Source organism: Bufo gargarizans, chromosome 6 (genome assembly GCF_014858855.1).
Source record: "Bufo gargarizans isolate SCDJY-AF-19 chromosome 6, ASM1485885v1, whole genome shotgun sequence".
Classification (NCBI taxonomy): domain Eukaryota; kingdom Metazoa; phylum Chordata; class Amphibia; order Anura; family Bufonidae; genus Bufo; species Bufo gargarizans.
The window spans coordinates 184,158,655-184,182,717 of record NC_058085.1 but is presented as its reverse complement, the minus strand read 5'-3'; the positions used below and the strand labels follow the sequence as shown (position 1 = coordinate 184,182,717).

Sequence of the window (24,063 nt, the reverse complement as noted above, 5' to 3'; positions counted from 1 at the left end):
GACTATATAGATGGTGAAATACCACGTACCCCCCATACACTGACTCTATAGATGGTGAAATACCACGTACCCCATACACTGACTGTATAGATGGTGAAATACCACGTACCCCATACACTGACTATATAGATGGTGAAATACCACGTACCCCATACACTGACTGTATAGATGGTGAAATACCACGTACCCCATACACTGACTATATAGATGGTGAAATACCACGTACACCCCATACACTGACTATATAGATGGTGAAATACCACGTACCCCCATACACTGACTATATAGATGGTGAAATACCACGTACCCCATACACTGACTATATAGATGGTGAAATACCACGTACCCCATACACTGACTGTATAGATGGTGAAATACCACGTACCCCATACACTGACTGTATAGATGGTGAAATACCACGTACCCCCATACACTGACTATATAGATGGTGAAATACCACGTACCCCCATACACTGACTATATAGATGGTGAAATACCACGTACCCCCATACACTGACTATATAGATGGTAAAATACCACGTACCCCATACACTGACTATATAGATGGTGAAATACCACGTACCCCCATACACTGACTACATAGATGGTGAAATACCACGTACCCCCATATACAGACTATATAGATGGTGAAATACCACGTACCCCCCATACACTGACTACATAGATGGTGAAATACCACGTACCCCCCATACACTGACTACATAGATGGTGAAATACCACGTACCCCCCATACACTGACTATATAGATGGTGAAATACCACGTACCCCATACACTGACTATATAGATGGTGAAATACCACGTACCCCCCATACACTGACTATATAGATGGTGAAATACCACGTACCCCCATACACTGACTATATAGATGGTGAAATACCACGTACCCCCATATACAGACTATATAGATGGTGAAATACCACGTACCCCCATATACTGACTGTATAGATGGTGAAATACCACGTACCCCCATACACTGACTGTATAGATGGTGAAATACAACGTACCCCATACACTGACTGTATAGATGGTGAAATACCACGTACCCCATACACTGACTGTATAGATGGTGAAATACCACGTACCCCATACACTGACTATATAGATGGTGAAATACCACATACCCCCCATACACTGACTCTATAGATGGTGAAATACCACGTACCCCATACACTGACTGTATAGATGGTGAAATACCACGTACCCCCCATACACTGACTATATAGATGGTGAAATACCACGTACCCCCCATACACTGACTCTATAGATGGTGAAATACCACGTACCCCATACACTGACTGTATAGATGGTGAAATACCACGTACCCCATACACTGACTATATAGATGGTGAAATACCACGTACCCCATACACTGACTGTATAGATGGTGAAATACCACGTATACCCCATACACTGACTATATAGATGGTGAAATACCACGTACCCCCATACACTGACTATATAGATGGTGAAATACCACGTACCCCCATATACAGACTATATAGATGGTGAAATACCACGTACCCCCCATATACTGACTGTATAGATGGTGAAATACCACGTACCCCCATATACAGACTATATAGATGGTGAAATACCACGTACCCCCCATACACTGACTCTATAGATGGTGAAATACCACGTACCCCATACACTGACTATATAGATGGTGAAATACCACGTACCCCCATATACTGACTGTATATATGGTGAAATACCACGTACCCCCATATACAGACTATATAGATGGTGAAATACCACGTACCCCCATATACAGACTATATAGATGGTGAAATACCACGTACCCCCATATACTGACTGTATATATGGTGAAATACCACGTACCCCCATATACAGACTATATAGATGGTGAAATACCACGTACCCCCATATACAGACTATATAGATGGTGAAATACCACGTACCCCCCATATACTGACTATATAGATGGTGAAATACCACGTACCCCCATACACTGACAGTAAACACTGCAGCAATACCAGTGTGTGAACTGTTCCCCGTTACTGGATATTACAGCGCTGCGTCCTGCTCTGGGGGGGGGGGGGGTCCAGTTCTTAAGGGGGGGGGCACACATCTGCATCCTGGGACCGTCGCCTCTGACTGCCGGACTCACTATGGAAAAGTAGGATCCTCGGATTGTCAGTAATGTACACACACTGGATATATTGGCAGACTTTCCCACACAATTCCACTCCTGAAATAGCCACAATTCCTGTCCATGGGTCAGAGCCCCGGGGGGGCAAATGCCGCTCACATGTACAGAGCGGGGGGGGGGCATCACATAGCTGGAGGAGGGCTGCAGCAAACAACAGGTCCAGCATCCGATTTATGGACATATGGACTGGGACTGACATCAGATTACTGACATATGGACCGGGTCTGGCATCAGATTACTGACATATGGACCGGGTCTGGCATCAGATTACTGACATATGGACCGGGTCTGGCATCAGATTACTGAGATATGGACTGGGACTGACATCAGATTACTGACATATGGACCGGGTCTGGCATCAGATTACTGACATATGGACCGGGTCTGGCATCAGATTACTGACATATGGACCGGGTCTGGCATCAGATTACTGACATATGGACCGGGTCTGGCATCAGATTACTGACATATGGACCGGGACTGACATCAGATTACTGACATATGGACCGGGTCTGGCATCAGATCTACTGACATATGGACCGGGTCTGGCATCAGATCTACTGACATATGGACCGGGTCTGGCATCAGATTACTGACATATGGACCGGGTCTGGCATCAGATCTACTGACATATGGACCGGGTCTGGCATCAGATTTACTGACATATGGACCGGGTCCGGCATCAGATTACTGACATATGGACCAGAACTGGCATCAGATCTACTGACATATGGACCGGGTCTGGCATCAGATCTACTGACATATGGACCGGGTCTGGCATCAGATTTACTGACATATGGACCGGGTCTGGCATCAGATTACTGAGATATGGACCGGGTCTGGCATCAGATTACTGACATATGGACCGGGTCTGGCATCAGATCTACTGACATATGGACCGGGTCTGGCATCAGATCTACTGACATATGGACCGGGTCTGGCATCAGATCTACTGACATATGGACCGGGTCTGGCATCAGATCTACTGACATATGGACCGGGTCTGGCATCAGATCTACTGACATATGGACCGGGTCTGGCATCAGATCTACTGACATATGGACCGGGTCTGGCATCAGATCTACTGACATATGGACCGGGTCTGGCATCAGATCTACTGACATATGGACCGGGTCTGGCATCAGATCTACTGACATATGGACCGGGTCTGGCATCAGATTACTGACATATGGACCGGGTCTGGCATCAGATCTACTGACATATGGACCGGGTCTGGCATCAGATTTACTGACATATGGACCGGGTCTGGCATCAGATTACTGACATATGGACCGGGTCTGGCATCAGATTACTGACATATGGACCGGGTCTGGCATCAGATTTACTGACATATGGACCGGGTCTGGCATCAGATTTACTGACATATGGACCGGGTCCGGCATCAGATTTACTGACATATGGACCGGGTCCGGCATCAGATCTACTGACATATGGACCAGAACTGGCATCAGATCTACTGACATATGGACCGGGTCCAGCCTCAATTACTGACAAATGGACCGGCATCAGATTTACTGACATATGGACCGGGATCGGCATCAGATTTACTGACATATGGACCGGGTCTGGCATCAGATTCACTGACATATGGACCGGGACTGGCATCAGATTTACTGACATTTGGACCAAGTCCGGCATCAGATTTACTGACATTTGGACCAAGTCCGGCATCAGATTTACTGACGCATGGACCAGGCCTGGCCCCCCAGCTGTGAGTGACAAGAAGAGTAGTAGGAGACGGGAGGGGGGCGCCTCCAGGTGTTACAGGTGAAGACCATAAATCGCGGCGTTGAGCGCGGCGTAAATTACCCGACGGTTTATAAATACCGCGGCTGGAAACTGGCGAAGATTCCACAATCCGACTTCTGAGATTTTCCCATCTCAGCGAAGGGCAAAAATAGACGGGACACAAAACAAAAAGTGAGAAACGGCAGCCGGAGAACTGTGCCGCCCCCGGCGGGGTTAACCCTTCACCGGCTGGAGCAGACAGAGGCGCGCTGCAACAAATCAGCCGAGATGACAGGACTGCACCACGCCAGCTCTCCTGCCTTCTATCATTGCTGGTATACCCCTCCTACCCTCTGCTTGCTGTCAGAGAACAGAAACAGGGTTACATCCAGAAGCATCCCGTCATGATCCCACAGCTGAGGGGTTGTTACAATGTATAAGATCAGATAACTTCTATCACCCTGGAGTCCAGGCCAGAGATGTGTGCCACTGCTGAGGGGTTGTTACAATGTATCAGTGCAGATAACTGTTGTCCTCCTGGAGTCCACGATGCTGAATTCTCTGCTATTAAAGCTTTAGAGGTAGCAGTCGCACGTGGACCCTGGTGTCTGAAGGGGCCCCAAGGCTCCAGCATTATAAACAGCACTGTAGGTGGGGCCCTGCTACAAAATGTGAACGGTAACAAATGTTTACCTGTGTGAGCAGGACTGGCCAAAGAAAAAATCGCATTCACTGACAGCAAGCAGAGATTTGTAGGACACCAGACCTTTAATGGATCTTTTTATTGTGTCCTGTCATTTTATCTGTGAATGGGTTTTTGTAAGGAAAAACAGCGCAATTTTTGCCACGCTGCACAGTCACATAAATACTTTGCCACGCTGCACAGTCACATAAATACTTTGCCACGCTGCACAGTCACATAAATACTTTGCCACGCTGCACAGTCACATAAATACTTTGCCACGCTGCACAGTCACATAAATACTTTGCCACGCTGCACAGTCACATAAATACTTTGCCACGCTGCAGTCACATAAATACTTTGCCACGCTGCACAGTCACATAAATACTTTGCCACGCTGCAGTCACATAAATACTTTGCCACGCTGCACAGTCACATAAATACTTTGCCACGCTGCACAGTCACATAAATACTTTGCCACGCTGCACAGTCACATAAATACTTTGCCACGCTGCACAGTCACATAAATACTTTGCCACGCTGCACAGTCACATAAATACTTTGCCACGCTGCACAGTCACATAAATACTTTGCCACGCTGCACAGTCACATAAATACTTTGCCACGCTGCACAGTCACATAAATACTTTGCCACGCTGCACAGTCACATAAATACTTTGCCACGCTGCACAGTCACATAAATACTTTGCCACGCTGCAGTCACATAAATACTTTGCCACGCTGCACAGTCACATAAATACTTTGCCACGCTGCACAGTCACATAAATACTTTGCCACGCTGCACAGTCACATAAATACTTTGCCACGCTGCAGTCACATAAATACTTTGCCACGCTGCACAGTCACATAAATACTTTGCCACGCTGCACAGTCACATAAATACTTTGCCACGCTGCAGTCACATAAATACTTTGCCACGCTGCACAGTCACATAAATACTTTGCCACGCTGCACAGTCACATAAATACTTTGCCACGCTGCACAGTCACATAAATACTTTGCCACGCTGCAGTCACATAAATACTTTGCCACGCTGCACAGTCACATAAATACTTTGCCACGCTGCACAGTCACATAAATACTTTGCCACGCTGCACAGTCACATAAATACTTTGCCACGCTGCAGTCACATAAATACTTTGCCACGCTGCACAGTCACATAAATACTTTGCCACGCTGCACAGTCACATAAATACTTTGCCACGCTGCACAGTCACATAAATACTTTGCCACGCTGCAGTCACATAAATACTTTGCCACGCTGCACAGTCACATAAATACTTTGCCACGCTGCACAGTCACATAAATACTTTGCCACGCTGCACAGTCACATAAATACGCACGTGAATATAGCGCATATTCCTCCTATGACATGCGCCCACTCCGACCTCTGACCTCATGCAAGGGCTGCGGAAATTTATCAAAAATGTAGCACCGTGCTGCAGAGTGTCGCCAACGCATAGTGCAGCTCTGTACCGATAACTCCCAGCAGCCCCTGCTCGGCGCAGCGCGCATGGGTCCGAGCGCTCGTCCGTGGGAAAACAGGAGCACAAATAACCCTGTGTCCGTCCGCCCCACAGAACTACACAGGGTGGTCAGTGACTCCCTGCAGCCCTTACTTATCTCATCACAGACTGTCCTACACTCCAGTCACATCCAGAGCTGCAGTCACCTTACGCTCCAGTCACATCCAGAGCTGCAGTCAACGTATGCTCCAGTCACATCCAGAGCTGCAGTCACCCTACACTCCAGTCACATCCAGAGCTGCAGTCACCTTACGCTCCAGTCACATCCAGAGCTGCAGTCACCCTACACTCCAGTCACATCCAGAGCTGCAGTCACCTTACGCTCCAGTCACATCCAGAGCTGCAGTCAGCGTATGCTCCAATCACATGCAGAGCTGCAGTCACCTTACGCTCCTGTCACATGCAGAGCTGCAGTCACCTTACGCTCCAGCCACATCCAGAGCTCCAGTCACATCCAGAGCTGCAGTCACCTTATACTCCAGTCACATCCAGAGCTGCAGTCACCTTACACTCTAGTCACATCCACGGCTCTAGGGGTGACAGGAGTCTAAAATACATTGTGACGGTGGAATTTGGACTGCAGATCTGGGGGTGACAGGAGTATAAGATACATTGTAGGAGTAGAATTTAGACTGCAGCTCTGGGGGTGACAGGAGTATAAGATACATTGTAAGAGTAGAATTTGGACTGCAGCTCTGGGGGTGGCAGGAGGAGAAGACAATCAGTAGCAGGTGACCTCGGACTGTAGGTTTCTGCTCTTCTCTCTGAGAACACAATGTGTCATTGGAGGAAAGTATGTGCCCCCACGGGAAAAACTGGAGGCCCCTCCCCCGACACAGGCCCAGACGCTGAAATCACAGGATTTATATGTGGATTCACAATATTTGCCGTCCTTCCCCATCTGAGTGAGACCTAGAGCTCTGCTCATCCTGTGCCTCCTGGTGCATGAATGACAGTGATAAGTGACATGTGTGGCATTCTTTATTTTGTAACATTTAGAGCTCATGCACACAAACGCATTTTCTTTCCGTGTCCGCTCCGTTTTGTTTGCGGTCCATATGTGGAACCATTCACTTCAACTCCGTGTGCATTCCGTTTTCGTATATGTCCGTATTTCCGTTTAAAAAAAAATAGAACATGTCCTATTATTGTCCGCATTACGGACTGTTCCATTAGGGGCCGGCTGTTCCGTTCCGCAAAATATGGAATGCACACGGATGTCATCTGTATTTTTTTGCGGATCAGTTTTTTGCGGACTGCAAAATACATACGGTCGTGTGCATGAGGCCCTAACGAGCTTTCTTTTCTTCTGATCTCTCGCGGCGTTCTGTGCGTACGAGGCGCAGCTTTCACACGCGGCGCTTTCGTGACATTTTGACAGCGCTGCTACACAGCTTTTTGTTTGCACTATTTTCGGGGTTGGTGGCGTTTTTCCTGTAGGATTTTCTATAGAACTTGCAAAAATGCTATAAAAATTCTCTACAAGCGCTTAAATATCCTGGACAAAAAGAGTATGGCGGCATCCGCCTGCAAAAGCCCGCCCCAGTGAAAACGCAGCACAAAACGCTACGACGGATGCCCATTCAGCGGCGTCCTCTGCACTTTGCAGCAAAGCAGCGAGCGATCCCCGGCCGCTCACTGCGCATGGACAGCGCGTTTCCTCCGCGTCCATCAGCCGTGTACAATCTGCTGTTTAGTCTCTGACAGAAGCAGAAGAGGAATCCCTGGCAGAGGGAGCAGGAAACTGGGGAGGAAGGCCAACCTGGGCGCCGCGCTCCTTACCATCTATGGTCTCCACCACGAGCCAGGGTCCCTCGGGCCATTAATCTCCCCAGTGACTGCTCGCTGCAGGTACAGAGCTCATGTTATGACATTTCCAGCATCAGGGGAACCTGCAGCTCATCACTGCCACAGGGGGGAATGTGCTGCAGACATGCTCCCCCATCCCCCAGGAACACAGAGGGCTGTAGACTTCAAGAAAATGAAAGAACACTGGGAAACTGGAGTTTGGAGCTACAACTACTCTGTGTGCACCGTCCTGGACCCCTGTAATCCTGTGCACCGCCCTGCGCCCCTCTAATCCTGTGCACCGTCCTGCGCCCCTCTAATCCTGTACACCGTCCTGCGCCCCTGTAATCCTGTGCACCGTCCTGCGCCCCCTGTAATCCCGTGTGCACCGTCCTGCGCCCCTGTAATCCCGTGTGCACCGTCCTGCGCCCCTGTAATCCCGTGTGCACCGTCCCGCGCCCCTGTAATCCCGTGTGCACCGTCCCGCGCCCCTGTAATCCCGTGTGCACCGTCCTGCGCCCCTGTAATCCCGTGTGCACCGTCCTGCGCCCCCTGTAATCCTGTGCACCGTCCTGCGCCCCCTGTAATCCTGTGCACCGTCCTGCGCCCCCTGTAATCCTGTGCACCGTCCTGCGCCCCCTGTAATCCTGTGCACCGTCCTGCGCCCCCTGTAATCCTGTGCACCGTCCTGCGCCCCCTGTAATCCTGTGCACCGTCCTGCGCCCCCTGTAATCCTGTGCAATGCCCTGCGCCCCCTGTAATCCTGTGCACCGTCCTGCGCCCCTGTAATCCTGTGCACCGTCCTGCGCCCCCTGTAATCCTGTGCAATGCCCTGCACCCCCTGTAATCCTGTGCAATGCCCTGCACCCCCTGTAATCCTGTGTGTGCACCGTCCTGCGCCCCTGTAATCCTGTGTGTGCACCGTCCTGCGCCCCTGTAATCCTGTGTGCACCGTCCTGCGCCCCTGTAATCCTGTGTGCACCGTCCTGCGCCCCTGTAATCCAGTGTACACCATCCTGCGCCCCTGTAATCCTGTGTGTGCACCGTCCTGCGCCCCTGTAATCCTGTGTGTGCACCTTCCTGCGCCCCTGTAATCCTGTGTGTGCACCTTCCTGCTCCCCTGTAATCCCGTGTGCACCGTCCTGCGCCCCTGTACACTGTCATGCTTCTCCACATTCCTCTGTGCACCGTCCTGCGCCCCTGTAATCCTGTGTGCACTGTCCTGCGCCCCTGTAATCCTGTGTGCACCGTCCTGCGCCCCTGTAATCCTGTGTGCACCGTCCTGCGCCCCTGTACACTGTCATGCTTCTCCACATTCCTCTGTGCACCGTCCTGCGCCCCTGTAATCCTGTGCACTGTCCTGCGCCCCTGTAATCCTGTGTGCACTGTCCTGCGCCCCTGTACACTGTCATGCTTCTCCACATTCCTCTGTGCACCGTCCTGCGCCCCTGTAATCCTGTGCACTGTCCTGCGCCCCTGTAATCCTGTGCACTGTCCTGCACCCCTGTAATCCTGTGCACCGTCCTGCACCCCTGTAATCCTGTGCACCGTCCTGCACCCCTGTAATCCTGTGCACCGTCCTGCACCCCTGTAATCCTGTGCACCGTCCTGCGCCCCTGTAATCCTGTGTGCACTGTCCTGCGCCCCTGTACACTGTCATGCTTCTCCACATTCCTCTGTGCACCGTCCTGCGCCCCTGTAATCCTGTGCACTGTCCTGCGCCCCTGTAATCCTGTGCACCGTCCTGCACCCCTGTAATCCTGTGCACCGTCCTGCACCCCTGTAATCCTGTGCACCGTCCTGCACCCCTGTAATCCTGTGCACCGTCCTGCACCCCTGTAATCCTGTGCACCATCCTGCACCCCTGTAATCCTGTGCACCGTCCTGCGCCCCTGTAATCCTGTGCACCGTCCTGCGCCCCTGTAATCCCGTGTGCATCATCCTGCGCCCCTGTAATCCCGTGTGCATCATCCTGCGCCCCTGTAATCCCGTGTGCACCGTCCTGCGCCCCTGTAATCTCGTGTACACCATCCTGCACCCCTGTAATCCTGTGTGCACCATCCTGCGCCCCTGTAATCCCGTATGCACCGTCCTGCGCCCCTGTAATCCCGTGTACACCATCCTGCACCCCTGTACACTGTCATGCTTCTCTACATTCCTCTGTGCACCGTCCTGCGCCCCTGTAATCCCGTGTACACCATCCTGCACCCCTGTACACTGTCATGCTTCTCTACATTCCTCTGTGCACCGTCCTGCGCCCCTGTAATCCTTTGCCCATGATACTGCACCTCCGCAGACCTGTGTGCATTATCCTGCCAGCTGTAATCCTGTGCACTACCGTGCTCCCCCATATTGCTCTTTAACCCTGTGATGGGGTACAGGTGCCTCGCTGCCTCCCCTCCCCGGACACTCAGCTCCTGGACAGAGTCTTACATAGCGGTTCAGACCTCATTGTAAAAGGATTAAAGGATAAACCCAGCGTTAAACACGTATCAAGGTCAGGAGCAGCGCCTGCACCCCACAGGTGACACGGCGCCTGCACCCCACAGGTGACACGGCGCCTGCACCCCACAGGTGACACGGCGCCTGCACCCCACAGGTGACACGGCGCCTGCACCCCACAGGTGACACAGCGCGCGATCAAGTGGATGAGGTGAGGTAAATTTGTTTATTATTTTTAACCCCTCCAGCGCCATTGTACGATGCATTCTGTATTAGGAATGCTATTATTTCCTTTATAACCGTGCTATAAGGGACAATCCAGGTTCGGGTCTTGGTACCAAACATGCCGATTTTTCTCATGCGCGTGCATAACGCATTAAAACGCTTTGCAATCGCGCATTTTTGCGCAACGCAGCCGCATCTTGTCCGGCCCTCACGCGCGACGCCCGGTGAAAGAGGCGTTCCACCGGGATGAGATGAGACAAACTTATCAAACGACATTTGAGAAATGTGACACAAAGTAGGAGAACGCAGACGCCAGCAAATCCGACTCAGTTCTCGGTGTCGAGGACCCGCGCCTATGAGACATCGGGGGCATATCCTAGTGACAAACCCCTATTGTCTGAGACGGGAAAACCCCTTTAAACAACAATGTCATCATTCACTGACAGCAAGCAGAGATCTGGGAAACAGGGAGGAATTGGGGGGGGCAGATTGACTATAGAAAATGGATACACGAATGTATATGTGGCATAAACTTGGTCTAGACAGTTTTTGTGGGGCTGGAATTCTAGAGTAAATGTAGCGCAGGATTTGGGATCCGCGTCGTCTCAGGCAGGTAGAGGTGAAGCCGTATTCGCACCTGCAGACTGGCGGGCGAGCTCAGCCACACAGAATCCGCTCTACGTCTACGCCGCTTCCTTGTTTTAGCCGCAGCTTTTTTCCCCGCCACAATGCATGGGGACAGCCATAAAGCCGCACCTTCCTCCGCATGGCCGCAGTTGTGGGATTTCTCTACGTCCTGTCCACTACAATGTCACACCTGACACGGTAGGTAAAGTAAGGCGGACGTCACAGAATTATCCGCAGTAACCTCAGGGACTGTGGAGGATAACACTGAACATCCACAGTCCGGACAGATCAAGCTGGTGGATCTAAAACTACAACTCCTACCGTCCACCCCGTACCACGCTCTGTGTAACGCTCCCGGTGCCGGGCGCAGACGCAGCCTGTCCATCCTGCAGGGCAGATGCTGCTCTCCTAGTAAGGAGATTATATGACCAGCACGCCCGCGACCTCGGCCACAATAAGCCACACAGCAATGGTGGGGGCCCAGTCCACCCCTCCACCACCAGCCGGGCCCCGGGAGAACCACGGCTCCGTCTAGCTGACATCTCAGACCTGCTGCACACTCAACCGGCACTAAAAATATCACTCCCATCATGGAGCAAGTGTGGAAGTATCCCTCCCAGCATTCACCCAGAGCTCTGCAATATCCAGAACCAGAGACTGAAACGTTCTCCCACTTTCTCATGTACTATGTGCTTCACTCCTCACCAGAATATCTGCTTGCTGTCAGTGAAGAGAGGTTGTTACAGCTGTATCCAGACAATCCTCAGTGAGCCCATGTGTAGCACACAACCTGTTACAATGTATCAGTCTGGAGTCCGGGCCGTAGGTCATGGAAAAATGCCTGTGGCCCTTGGTTCTTCTGAAGTAGTAAAGGCCTCTAGGGATATTCAGGGGCCACCCCTCTGTGAATTGGGAAGGGGTACAGGAGCACAGCGCCTTCAGATGAATTTTTCCAGCATGAATCTCACAGTTTCCCCATTATAGGCGGAGAGGAGTGGCGTCAGGTGCCGCTTATCCCCCAGTGATACAGATGTTCTGCCTGTGGATCGCTGCCCATTAATCCTACATGTCACAGACGCGTTCCAGATCCCCGGCCGGGTTCTGCTGACGGCAAATACATGACAGTAATGTGCGTCTTTGCACCGCAAGGTTTATGTTCCGTGATGATTTGTGCCGGAGCCGACAGACATTTTCCACTGATTTTCTACCTTCATCCCGGGGATTAATCAGGAATTCCAGCTACCGGCCATTAAATCACCTCTCCTCCCTGCAGATCTAGAAACATATGGTCCTCGGCGGGGTGCCCGGCCTGGAGCGCAGTACACCCCCAGATTCTGCCTCCCTGTACCTAAGGAAGGGGGGCCGTATACCGCGAGTGCCCTCCTATACCCACCACATGTAGGGAGGGAGAAGAGGCGGAGGTATAAAGTGGCACCTCATCCCATTTGCTTTCTCTGAAGCACCCGTCATACGCGTTTATGCCCCTTCACCTGAATTAGGCTAGGTCTCCACGACGACATTTGTTGCAACAATGTTGCGCGACAATTTTTATAATGATAGTCTTTAGCAGGGATGGCCAACCTGAGGCTCTCCAGCTGTTGCAAAACTACAACTCCCAGCATGCCCAGACAGCCTACAGCTATCAGTCTACAGCAGGGCATGGTGGGAGTTGCAGTTTTACAACAGCTGGAGGGCCACAGGTTGGCCAGCCCTGGTCTATGGTGTCGCACTGCAACATGTGACATGCAGCGACGCGACAGTCGCAGAAAAATCCATCTCGAATGGATTTTCTGCGACTGTCGCGTCACAGCCGCGGCAGGTTGCAGTGCGACACCCTAGACTATCATTATGAAAATTGTCGCGCAACATTGTTGCAACAAAATCTCAGGCAACAAATGTCGTTGTGCAGACCTAGACTTAAACCCCCCGATGACATCAGCTGATGAATCCTGCGGCCCCTGACTGGTATAATGGCGCAGATGGAGATAACATCCAAGGGATGCCGACCTCCGGGCGGAGACGCTGAGTAATCACACCCATCAGACAAAGTACAAAGACTGGTGATATCACTCCCATTAGGATGATACAATTATTAATGTGGAGCGAAAGACTCCCTGATATAAAAGCGACAACCGTTGTCTCCATTATGAGGGGTTGGCGATCTGATCCTTCGGATTTTCAGGGCGGTTTGCAGAACCGCATTATGGTCCCCATGTTATATAAGTGGGATCCTCCTTTTTCTCGCCCCGGACGCTGGCGCCCGCTATCATTGCATTTCTCCCGGAGTCGCACTTTAATCCCGCCTTATGGTATAATGTACAGTTGCCGATTTCGGATAGATTTTGTGCTTTGATTTTCAATGTTCCTGATTGCTGTCATTGAATTGAAAGACTTTTTTTATATCAGGAGGCTTCTCGCAGCTGATCGTTTGTTACAGTGGTATCTATTCTGGATGATCCTATGAGGTAAGCAGCCCAGAACGATGCAGTTTACCTGCACTGGTACATTGTAACAAACTATCAGGACAGTAGAAATGTGCGCTGCTGATGAGCTCACAGAGCATTCTCTAGACGGGATACAATTGTAACAAACCCTCAGCTAGGAGAAGCATTCAGGCAGAATGTTTCTTTAGCCTTTTGATGTAGACAGGGATATTATATACAGACAGGAAGCAGAGATCTTACCCTACCATAAAGTAGGTAAGAAGATGGCAGCAGCGTGATTGAAGCAGGAAGGAGCGACTCACCGGCCACAGTCACCACCGCGCTGCAGGAGGCCGATCCAAGGATGTTCTGCGCAAGGCAGGTGTAGACGCCCCGATCCTCAGGTAGAGCATCCCGCACCGTCAGCTCTGCGTTCCCATCTTCGTAGGTGGCATGGGCATATCGGATGGGCTGATCTATGGAGGGCAAAGTGATTAGGAAATTAACTCAAAGTGATTTACAACCAGACACAAGTTCATCCATATGAATCTAAATGCAACAGGAATAATTGTCAAAATAGACAAATCATTCAAAAAGTGCAAAAATGTGAATTTCTGAGAAAAAAAAATGCAGCATTAGAGAGCAGTGGTACCCCCATGTGGTGAACAGTGGAACTGCGTGTGAGCTACAAAAGAGAAGGGCAATGTCCCAAGAGCCTTGTGTCGGTCATCAACACGACAACTACAGTTACATCCTGTATTATACTCCAGAGCTGCACTCACTATTCTGCTGGTGGAGTCACTGTGTACATACATTACTTATCCTGTACTGATCCTGAGTTACATCCTGTATTATACTCCAGAGCTGCACTCACTATTCTGCTGGTGCAGTCACTGTGTACATACATTACTTATCCTGTACTGATCCTGAGTTACATCCTGTATTATACTCCAGAGCTGCACTCACTATTCTGCTGGTGGAGTCACTGTGTACATACATTACTTATCCTGTACTGATCCTGAGTTACATCCTGTATTATACTCCAGAGCTGCACTCACTATTCTGCTGGTGCAGTCACTATGTACATACATTACTTATCCTGTACTGATCCTGAGTTACATCCTGTATTATACTCCAGAGCTGCACTCACTATTCTGCTGGTGCAGTCACTGTGTACATACACTACTTATCCTGTACTGATCCTGAGTTACATCCTGTATTATACTCCAGAGCTGCACTCACTATTTTGCTGGTGCAGTCAGTGTGTACATACATTACTTATCCTGTACTGATCCTGAGTTACATTCTGTATTATACTCCAGAGCTGCACTCACTATTCTTCTGGTGCAGTCACTGTGTACATACATTACCTATACTGTACTGATCCTGAGTTGCATCCTGTATTATACTCCAGAGCTGCACTCACTATTCTGCTGGTGCAGTCACTGTGTACAGACATTACTTATCCTGTACTGATCCTGAGTTACATCCTGTATTATACTCCAGAGCTGCACTCACTATTCTGCTGGTGCAGTCACTGTGTACATACATTACTTATCCTGTACTGACCCTGAGTTACATCCTGTATTATACTCCAGAGCTGCACTCACTATTCTGCTGGTGTAGTCACTGTGTACATACATTACTTATCCTGTACTGATCCTGAGTTACATCCTGTATTATACTCCAGAGCTGCACTCACTATTCTGCTGGTGTAGTCACTGTGTACAGACATTACTTATCCTGTACTGATCCTCAGTTACATCCTGTATTATACTCCAGAGCTGCACTCACTATTCTGCTGGTGCAGTCACTGTGTACATACATTACTTATCCTGTACTGATCCTGAGTTAAATCCTGTATTATACTCCAGAGCTGCACTCACTATTCTGCTGGTGCAGTCACTGTGTACAGACATTACTTATCCTGTACTGATCCTGAGTTACATCCTGTATTATACTCCAGAGCTGCACTCACTATTCTGCTGGTGCAGTCACTGTGTACATACATTACTTATCCTGTACTGATCCTGAGTTACATCCTGTATTATACCCCAGAGCTGCACTCACTATTCTGCTGGTGCAATCACTGTGTACATACATTTCTTATCCTGTACTGATCCTGAGTTACATCCTGTATTATACTCCAGAGCTGCACTCACTATTCTGCTGGTGCAGTCAGTGTGTACATACATTACTTATCCTGTACTGATCCTGAGTTACATTCTGTATTATACTCCAGAGCTGCACTCACTATTCTTCTGGTGCAGTCACTGTGTACATACATTACTTATCCTGTACTGATCCTGAGTTACATCCTGTATTATACTCCAGAGCTGCACTCACTATTCTGCTGGTGCAATCACTGTGTACATACATTTCTTATCCTGTACTGATCCTGAGTTACATCCTGTATTATACTCCAGAGCTGCACTCACTATTCTGCTGGTGCAGTCAGTGTGTACATACATTACTTATCCTGTACTGATCCTGAGTTACATTCTGTATTATACTCCAGAGCTGCACTCACTATTCTTCTGGTGCAGTCACTGTGTACATACATTACTTATACTGTACTGATCCTGAGTTGCATCCTATATTATACTCCAGAGCTGCACTCACTATTCTGCTGGTGCAGTCACTGTGTACATACATTACTTATCCTGTACTGATCCTGAGTTACATCCTGTATTATACTCCAGAGCTGCACTCACTATTCTGCTGGTGCAGTCACTGTGTACATACATTACTTATCCTGTACTGACCCTGAGTTACATCCTGTATTATACTCCAGAGCTGCACTCACTATTCTGCTGGTGTAGTCACTGTGTACATACATTACTTATCCTGTACTGATCCTGAGTTACATCCTGTATTATACTTCAGAGCTGCACTCACTATTCTGCTGGTGCAGTCACTGTGTACATACATTACTTATCCTCTACTGATCCTGAGTTAAATCCTGTATTATACTCCAGAGCTGCACTCACTATTCTGCTGGTGCAGTCACTGTGTACAGACATTACTTATCCTATACTGATCCTGAGTTACATCCTGTATTATACTCCAGAGCTGCACTCACTATTCTGCTGGTGCAGTCACTGTGTACATACATTACTGATCCTGAGTTACAGCCTGTATTATACTCCAGAGCTGCACTCACTATTCTGCTGGTGCAGTCACTATGTACATACATTACTTATCCTGTACTGATCCTGAGTTACATCCTGTATTATACTCCAGAGCTGCACTCACTATTCTGCTGGTGCAGTCACTGTGTACAGACATTACTTATCCTGTATCAGTTACATCCTGTATTATACTCCAGAGCTGCACTCACTATTCTGCTGGTGCAGTCACTGTGTACATACATTTCTTATCCTGTACTGATCCTGAGTTACATCCTGTATTATACTCCAGAGCTGCACTCGCTATTCTGCTGGTGCAGTCAGTGTGTACATACATTACTTATCCTGTACTGATCCTGAGTTACATTCTGTATTATACTCCAGAGCTGCACTCACTATTCTTCTGGTGCAGTCACTGTGTACATACATTACTTATACTGTACTGATCCTGAGTTGCATCCTATATTATACTCCAGAGCTGCACTCACTATTCTGCTGGTGCAGTCACTGTGTACAGACATTACTTATCCTGTACTGATCCTGAGTTACATCCTGTATTATACTCCAGAGCTGCACTCACTATTCTGCTGGTGCAGTCACTGTGTACAGACATTACTTATCCTGTACTGGTCCTGAGTTACATCCTGTATTATACTCCAGAGCTGCACTCACTATTCTGCTGGTGCAGTCACTGTGCACATACATTACTTATCCTGTACTGATCCCTGAGTTACATCCTGTATTATACTCCAGAGCTGCACTCACTATTCTGCTGGTGTAGTCACTGTGTACATACATTACTTATCCTGTACTGATCCTGAGTTACATCCTGTATTATACTCCAGAGCTGCACTCACTATTCTGCTGGTGCAGTCACTGTGTACAGACATTACTTATCCTGTACTGATCCTCAGTTACATCCTGTATTATACTCCAGAGCTGCACTCACTATTCTGCTGGTGCAGTCACTGTGTACATACATTACTTATCCTGTACTGATCCTGAGTTAAATCCTGTATTATACTCCAGAGCTGCACTCACTATTCTGCTGGTGCAGTCACTGTGTACAGACATTACTTATCCTATACTGATCCTGAGTTACATCCTGTATTATACTCCAGAGCTGCACTCACTATTCTGCTGGTGCAGTCACTGTGTACATACATTACTTATCCTGTACTGATCCTGAGTTACATCCTGTATTATACCCCAGAGCTGCACTCACTATTCTGCTGGTGCAGTCACTGTGTACATACATTACTGATCCTGAGTTACAGCCTGTATTATACTCCAGAGCTGCACTCACTATTCTGCTGGTGCAGTCACTATGTACATACATTACTTATCCTGTACTGATCCTGAGTTACATCCTGTATTATACTCCAGAGCTGCACTCACTATTCTGCTGGTGCAGTCACTGTGTACAGACATTACTTATCCTGTACTGATCCTCAGTTACATCCTGTATTATACTCCAGAGCTGCACTCACTATTCTGCTGGTGCAGTCACTGTGTACATACATTACTTATCCTGTACTGATCCTGAGTTAAATCCTGTATTATACTCCAGAGCTGCACTCACTATTCTGCTGGTGCAGTCACTGTGTACAGACATTACTTATCCTGTACTGATCCTGAGTTACATCCTGTATTATCCTCCAGAGCTGCACTCACTATTCTGCTGGAGAGGTCACTTTGTACATACATTATATTGGTTATCCTATACTGATCCAGCAGCAGAACAGTGAGTGCAGCTCTGGAGTATGATACAGGTTGATCTAGTCTCTGTCACTATTATCTTTTACATTAGAGATTATGGGGTCAGTACCCTCAGCTCTTAGGCCCCTTTCACACGGGGGTTGCGGATTGGGGCCGGATGCGTTCAGGGAAAATGGTGAGATTTTGACACTAAAACAAGTCAGTTTTCACTGTGGTTGCGTTTCATGTTTGCGTTTTTTTCCGCGCGGTGCAAAACATTGCAATGCGTTTTGCACGTGCGTGAGAAAAATCGTCATGTTTGGTACCCGAACCCGGACGTCTTCACAGAAGTTCGGGCTTGGGATCAGTGTTCTGTAGATTGTATTATTTCCCCTATAACCTGGTTACAAGGGAAAATAATAGCGTTCTGAATACAGACTGCACAGTGCAATAGCGCTGGAGGGGTTAACAAAAAATTATTTAACTCACCTTAATCCACTTGTTCGCGCAGCCGGCATCTCTTCTGTCTTCTTCTTTGAGGAATAGGACCTTTGATGACATCACTGAGCTCATCACATGGTCTATCACATGACCCTTTACTGTGATGATGGCCATGTGACGGACCATGTGATGAGCGTAGTGACGTCATCAAAGGTCCTTTTCCTGTGCACAGCAAAGATGAAGACAGAGGAGATGCCGGCTGCGCGATCAAGTGGATTAAGGTGAGTTAAAAATAAAAAATTAACCCCTCCAGCGCTATTGTACTAAGCAGTCTGTATTCAGATAATAACCATGTTATAAGGGAAAATAATAATGATCTGGTCACCATCCTGATCGTCTCCTAGCAACCATGCGTGAAAAATCGCACCGCATCCGCACTTGCTTGCGATTTTCACGCAGCCCCATTCAAGTCTATGGGGCCTGCATTGCGTGAAAAACGCCGAATATAGAGCATGCTGCGATTTTCACGCAACGCACAAGTGATGCGTGAAAATCACCGCTATGTGCACAGCCCCATAGAAATGAATGGGTCCGGATTCAGTGCGGGTGCAATGCGTTCACCTCACGCATCGCACCCACGCGGAATACTCGCCGTATGAAAGGGGCCTTAGGGATAATGTGAACTGGGCTGCAGAGGGGTCCCAGTAGGACCAGTGCGCTGACTCTTACTATTTAACAACCAGCTGACGTCCGGCTGTGGATCTCCACGCGCGGCGCAGCTCAGAACCAGGTCCTCTCCTTCCATCAAAGTTCGGTCCTTTAAGACCTGAGTAAAGTGCGGAGCGAACTGTGCAGCTTCAAAGCCTGAAATGACAAAAGAGGAAGCGTAAGGGAGGGGCGTGTGGAATATTGCAATGGGCGTGCGGAAGGCAATTTTACACAAAGCATAGGCCTTCATCAGATACGAAGGGACCATTCATTAAACTATGTCACTCCAGTCATAACCAGAGCTGCATCAATAAAGAAACCTGTCCTAATAGCAATCTGCTGAATTTGATTAAAGTAGTCCTTAAGAAAGCCAAAGAGCCATTCCATCCCTCAATGTTATGACCCACCACCACCAGCACTACTACCACCTGCACTACTACCACCTGCACCACCACCACCAGCACTACTACCACCAGCACTACTACCACCAGCACTACTACCACCTGCACTACTACCACCTGCACCACCACCACCAGCACTACTACCACCAGCACTACTACCACCTGCACCACCACCACCAGCACTACTACCACCTGCACCACCACCACCACCACCAGCCTACTACCACCTGCACCACCACCACCAGCACTACTACCACCAGCACTACTACCACCTGCACCACCACCACCAGCACTACTACCACCTGCACTACTACCACCTGCACCAGCACTACTACCACCAGCACTACTACCACCTGCACCAGCACTACTACCACCAGCACTACTACCACCTGCACCACCACCACCAGCACTACTACCACCTGCACCACCACCACCAGCACTACTACCACCTGCACCACCACCACCAGCACTACTACCACCTGCACCACCACCACCAGCACTACTACCACCAGCACTACTACCACCTGCACCACCACCACCAGCACTACTACCACCAGCACTACTACCACCTGCACCACCACCACCAGCACTACTACCACCTGCACCACCACCACCAGCACTACTACCACCTGCACCACCACCACCAGCACTACTACCACCTGCACCACCACCACCAGCACTACTACCACCAGCACTACTACCACCAGCACTACTACCACCTGCACCACCACCACCAGCACTACTACCACCAGCACTACTACCACCTGCACCACCACCACCAGCACTACTACCACCTGCACCACCACCACCAGCACTACCCGCATAACCACCACCACCAGCACTACTACCACCTGCACCACCACCACCAGCCATACTACTACCAGCACTACCCGCATAACCACCACCTCTACCCGCATAACCACCACCACCAGCACTACTACCACCAGCACTACTACCACCTGCACCACCACCACCAGCAATACTACCACCAGCACTACTACACCCTGCACCACCACCACCAGCACTACTACCACCAGCACTACTACCACCTGCACCACCACCACCAGCACTACTACCACCAGCACTACTACCACCTGCACCACCAGCACTAACTACCACCAGCACTACTACCACCTGCACACCACCACCAGCACTACTACCACCTGCACCCCCACCACCAGCACTACTACCACCTGCACCACCACCACCACTACCACCTGCCACCACCAGCACTACTACCACCTGCACCACCACCACCAGCACTACTACCACCAGCACTACCCGCATAACACCACCTCTACCCGCATAACCACCACCACCAGCACTACCACCTGCACCACCAGCACTACCACCTTGCACCACCACCACCTGCACCACCACCACCAGCACTACTACCACCAGCACTACCCGCATAACCACCACCTCTACCCGCATAACCACCACCACCAGCACTACCACCTGCACCCACCAGCACTACCACCTGCACCACCAGCACTACTACCACCTGCACCACCACCACCAGCACTACTACCACCTGCACCACCACCACCAGCACTACTACCACCTGCACCACCAGCACTACCACCTGCACCACCAGCACTACTACCACCTGCACCACCACCACCAGCACTACTACCACCTGCACCACCACCACCAGCACTACTACCACCAGCACTACCCGCATAACCACCACCTCTACCCGCATAACCACCAGCACTACCACCTGCACCACCAGCACTACTACCACCTGCATCACCAGCACTACCCGCATAACCACCACCACCAGCACTACCCGCATAACCACTACTACCACCTGCACCACCAACACCAGCCACTACTAACACCAGCACTACCACCTGCACCACCAGCACTACTACCACCTGCATCACCAGCACTACCCGCATAACCACCACCACCACCTGCACCACCAGCACTACCCGCATAACCACCACCACTACCACCTGCACTACTACCACCTGCACCACCACCACCAGCACTACTACCCACTGCCACCAACTACCACCTGCACAACCACCACCAGCACTACTACCACCTGCACCACCACTACTACCACCTGCCCCACTACCACCTGCACAACCACCACCAGCACTACTACCACCTGCACCACCAGCACTACTACCACCTGCACCACCAGCACTACTACCACTTGCACCACCACCACCACTACTACCACCTGCACCACCACCACCAGCACTACTACCACCTGCACCACCACTACCACCTGCCCCACCACCACCACTACCACCTGCACCACCACCACCACCACCTGCACCACCACCACCACCACTACTACCACCTGCACAACCACCACCAGCACTACTACCACCTGCACCACCACCTGCACCACCAGCACTACTACCACCTGCACCACCACCGCCAGCACTACTACCACCTGCACCACCACCGCCAGCACTACTACCACCTGCACCACCAGCACTACTACCACCTGCATCACCACCACCAGCACTACCCGCATAACCACCACCAGCACTACCACCTGCACCACCAGCACTACCCGCATAACCACCACCACCAGCACTACCACCTGCACCACCACCACCAGCACTACTACCACCTGCACCACCACCACCACCAGCACTACCCGCATAACCACCACCACCAGCACTACCACCTGCACCACCAGCACTACTACCACCTGCATCACCACCACCAGCACTACCCGCATAACCACCACCACCAGCACTACCACCTGTACCACCAGCACTACCCGCATAACCACCACCACTACCACCTGCACCACCACCACTACTACCACCTGCACAACCACCACCAGCACTACTACCACCTGCACCACCACCACCACTACTACTACCTGCACCACCAGCACTACTACCACCTGCACCACCACCACCAGCACTACTACCACCTGCACCACCACCACCACTACTACCACCTGCCCCACCACCACCACTACCACCTGCACCACCACCACCAGCACTACTACCACCTGCACCACCACCACCAGCACTACCACCTGCACCACCAGCACTACTACCACCTGCACCACCACCACCAGCACTACTACCACCTGCACCACCACCACCAGCACTACCCGCATAACCACCACCACCAGCACTACCACCTGCACCACCAGCACTACTACCACCTGCATCACCACCACCAGCAGTACCCGCATAACCACCACCAGAACTACCCACATAACCACCACCACCAGCACTACCACCTGCACCACCACCACCAGCACTACTACCACCTGCACCACCACCACTACCCGCATAACCACCACCACCAGCACTACCACCTGCACCACCAGCACCGTCACCACTACCCGCATAACCACCACCACCACGACCCGCATAACCACCACCACCAGCACTACTCGCATAACCACCAACACTACCACCTGCACCACTAGCACTACCCGCATAACCACCACCACCAGCACTACTACCACCTGCACCACCACCTTCAGCACTACCCGCACCACCACCACCACCAGCACCAGCACTACCCGCATAACCAGCACTACTATCCGCACCATAACCACCTGCAAAACCTGCAGCACCATCAGCACTACCCACATAACCACCAGCACTACCCACATAACCACCACCACCATCACTACCCGCATAACCACCACCACCACCATCACTACCACCTGCACCAGAACCACCACCACCACCTGAAAAACTTGCACCACCACCAGCACTACCCGCATAACCACCACCATCACCAGAACCACCATCAACACTAACACCATCACCACCTGCGAAAACCCAGCACTACCCTCGCAGCCACCAACACCACATCCACTAGAATCACCACCACCAAAACCACATAGATGTATGGTAGAAATAACAAATAAAAAATTTTGAAAAAGTTTCCACACCCTTTACACAAACCCTCCATAACAACTCAAAGCATTGTGCCAGATGAACAGACACCGAACCAGCGGGGGCAGAAGTGAGACGGCGCCTGAGGTGACCGGAGCATAGGCAATACTGTG

The 24,063-nt window shown here is 50.3% G+C and overlaps 1 protein-coding gene across 1 annotated transcript in view; it reads right to left on the bottom strand.

Moving 5' to 3' along the window:
• Positions 1 to 24,063, bottom strand: part of MYLK (myosin light chain kinase) — a 117,939-nt gene that overhangs the window by 71,549 nt on the left and 22,327 nt on the right. The window contains exons 9-10 of the mRNA XM_044299572.1: positions 19,675 to 19,809; positions 14,002 to 14,154 (exon numbers count right to left, since the gene is read on the bottom strand). Coding sequence (XP_044155507.1) covers positions 14,002 to 14,154; positions 19,675 to 19,809 — 288 coding nt within the window. The remainder of the gene's footprint in view (positions 1 to 14,001; positions 14,155 to 19,674; positions 19,810 to 24,063) is intronic.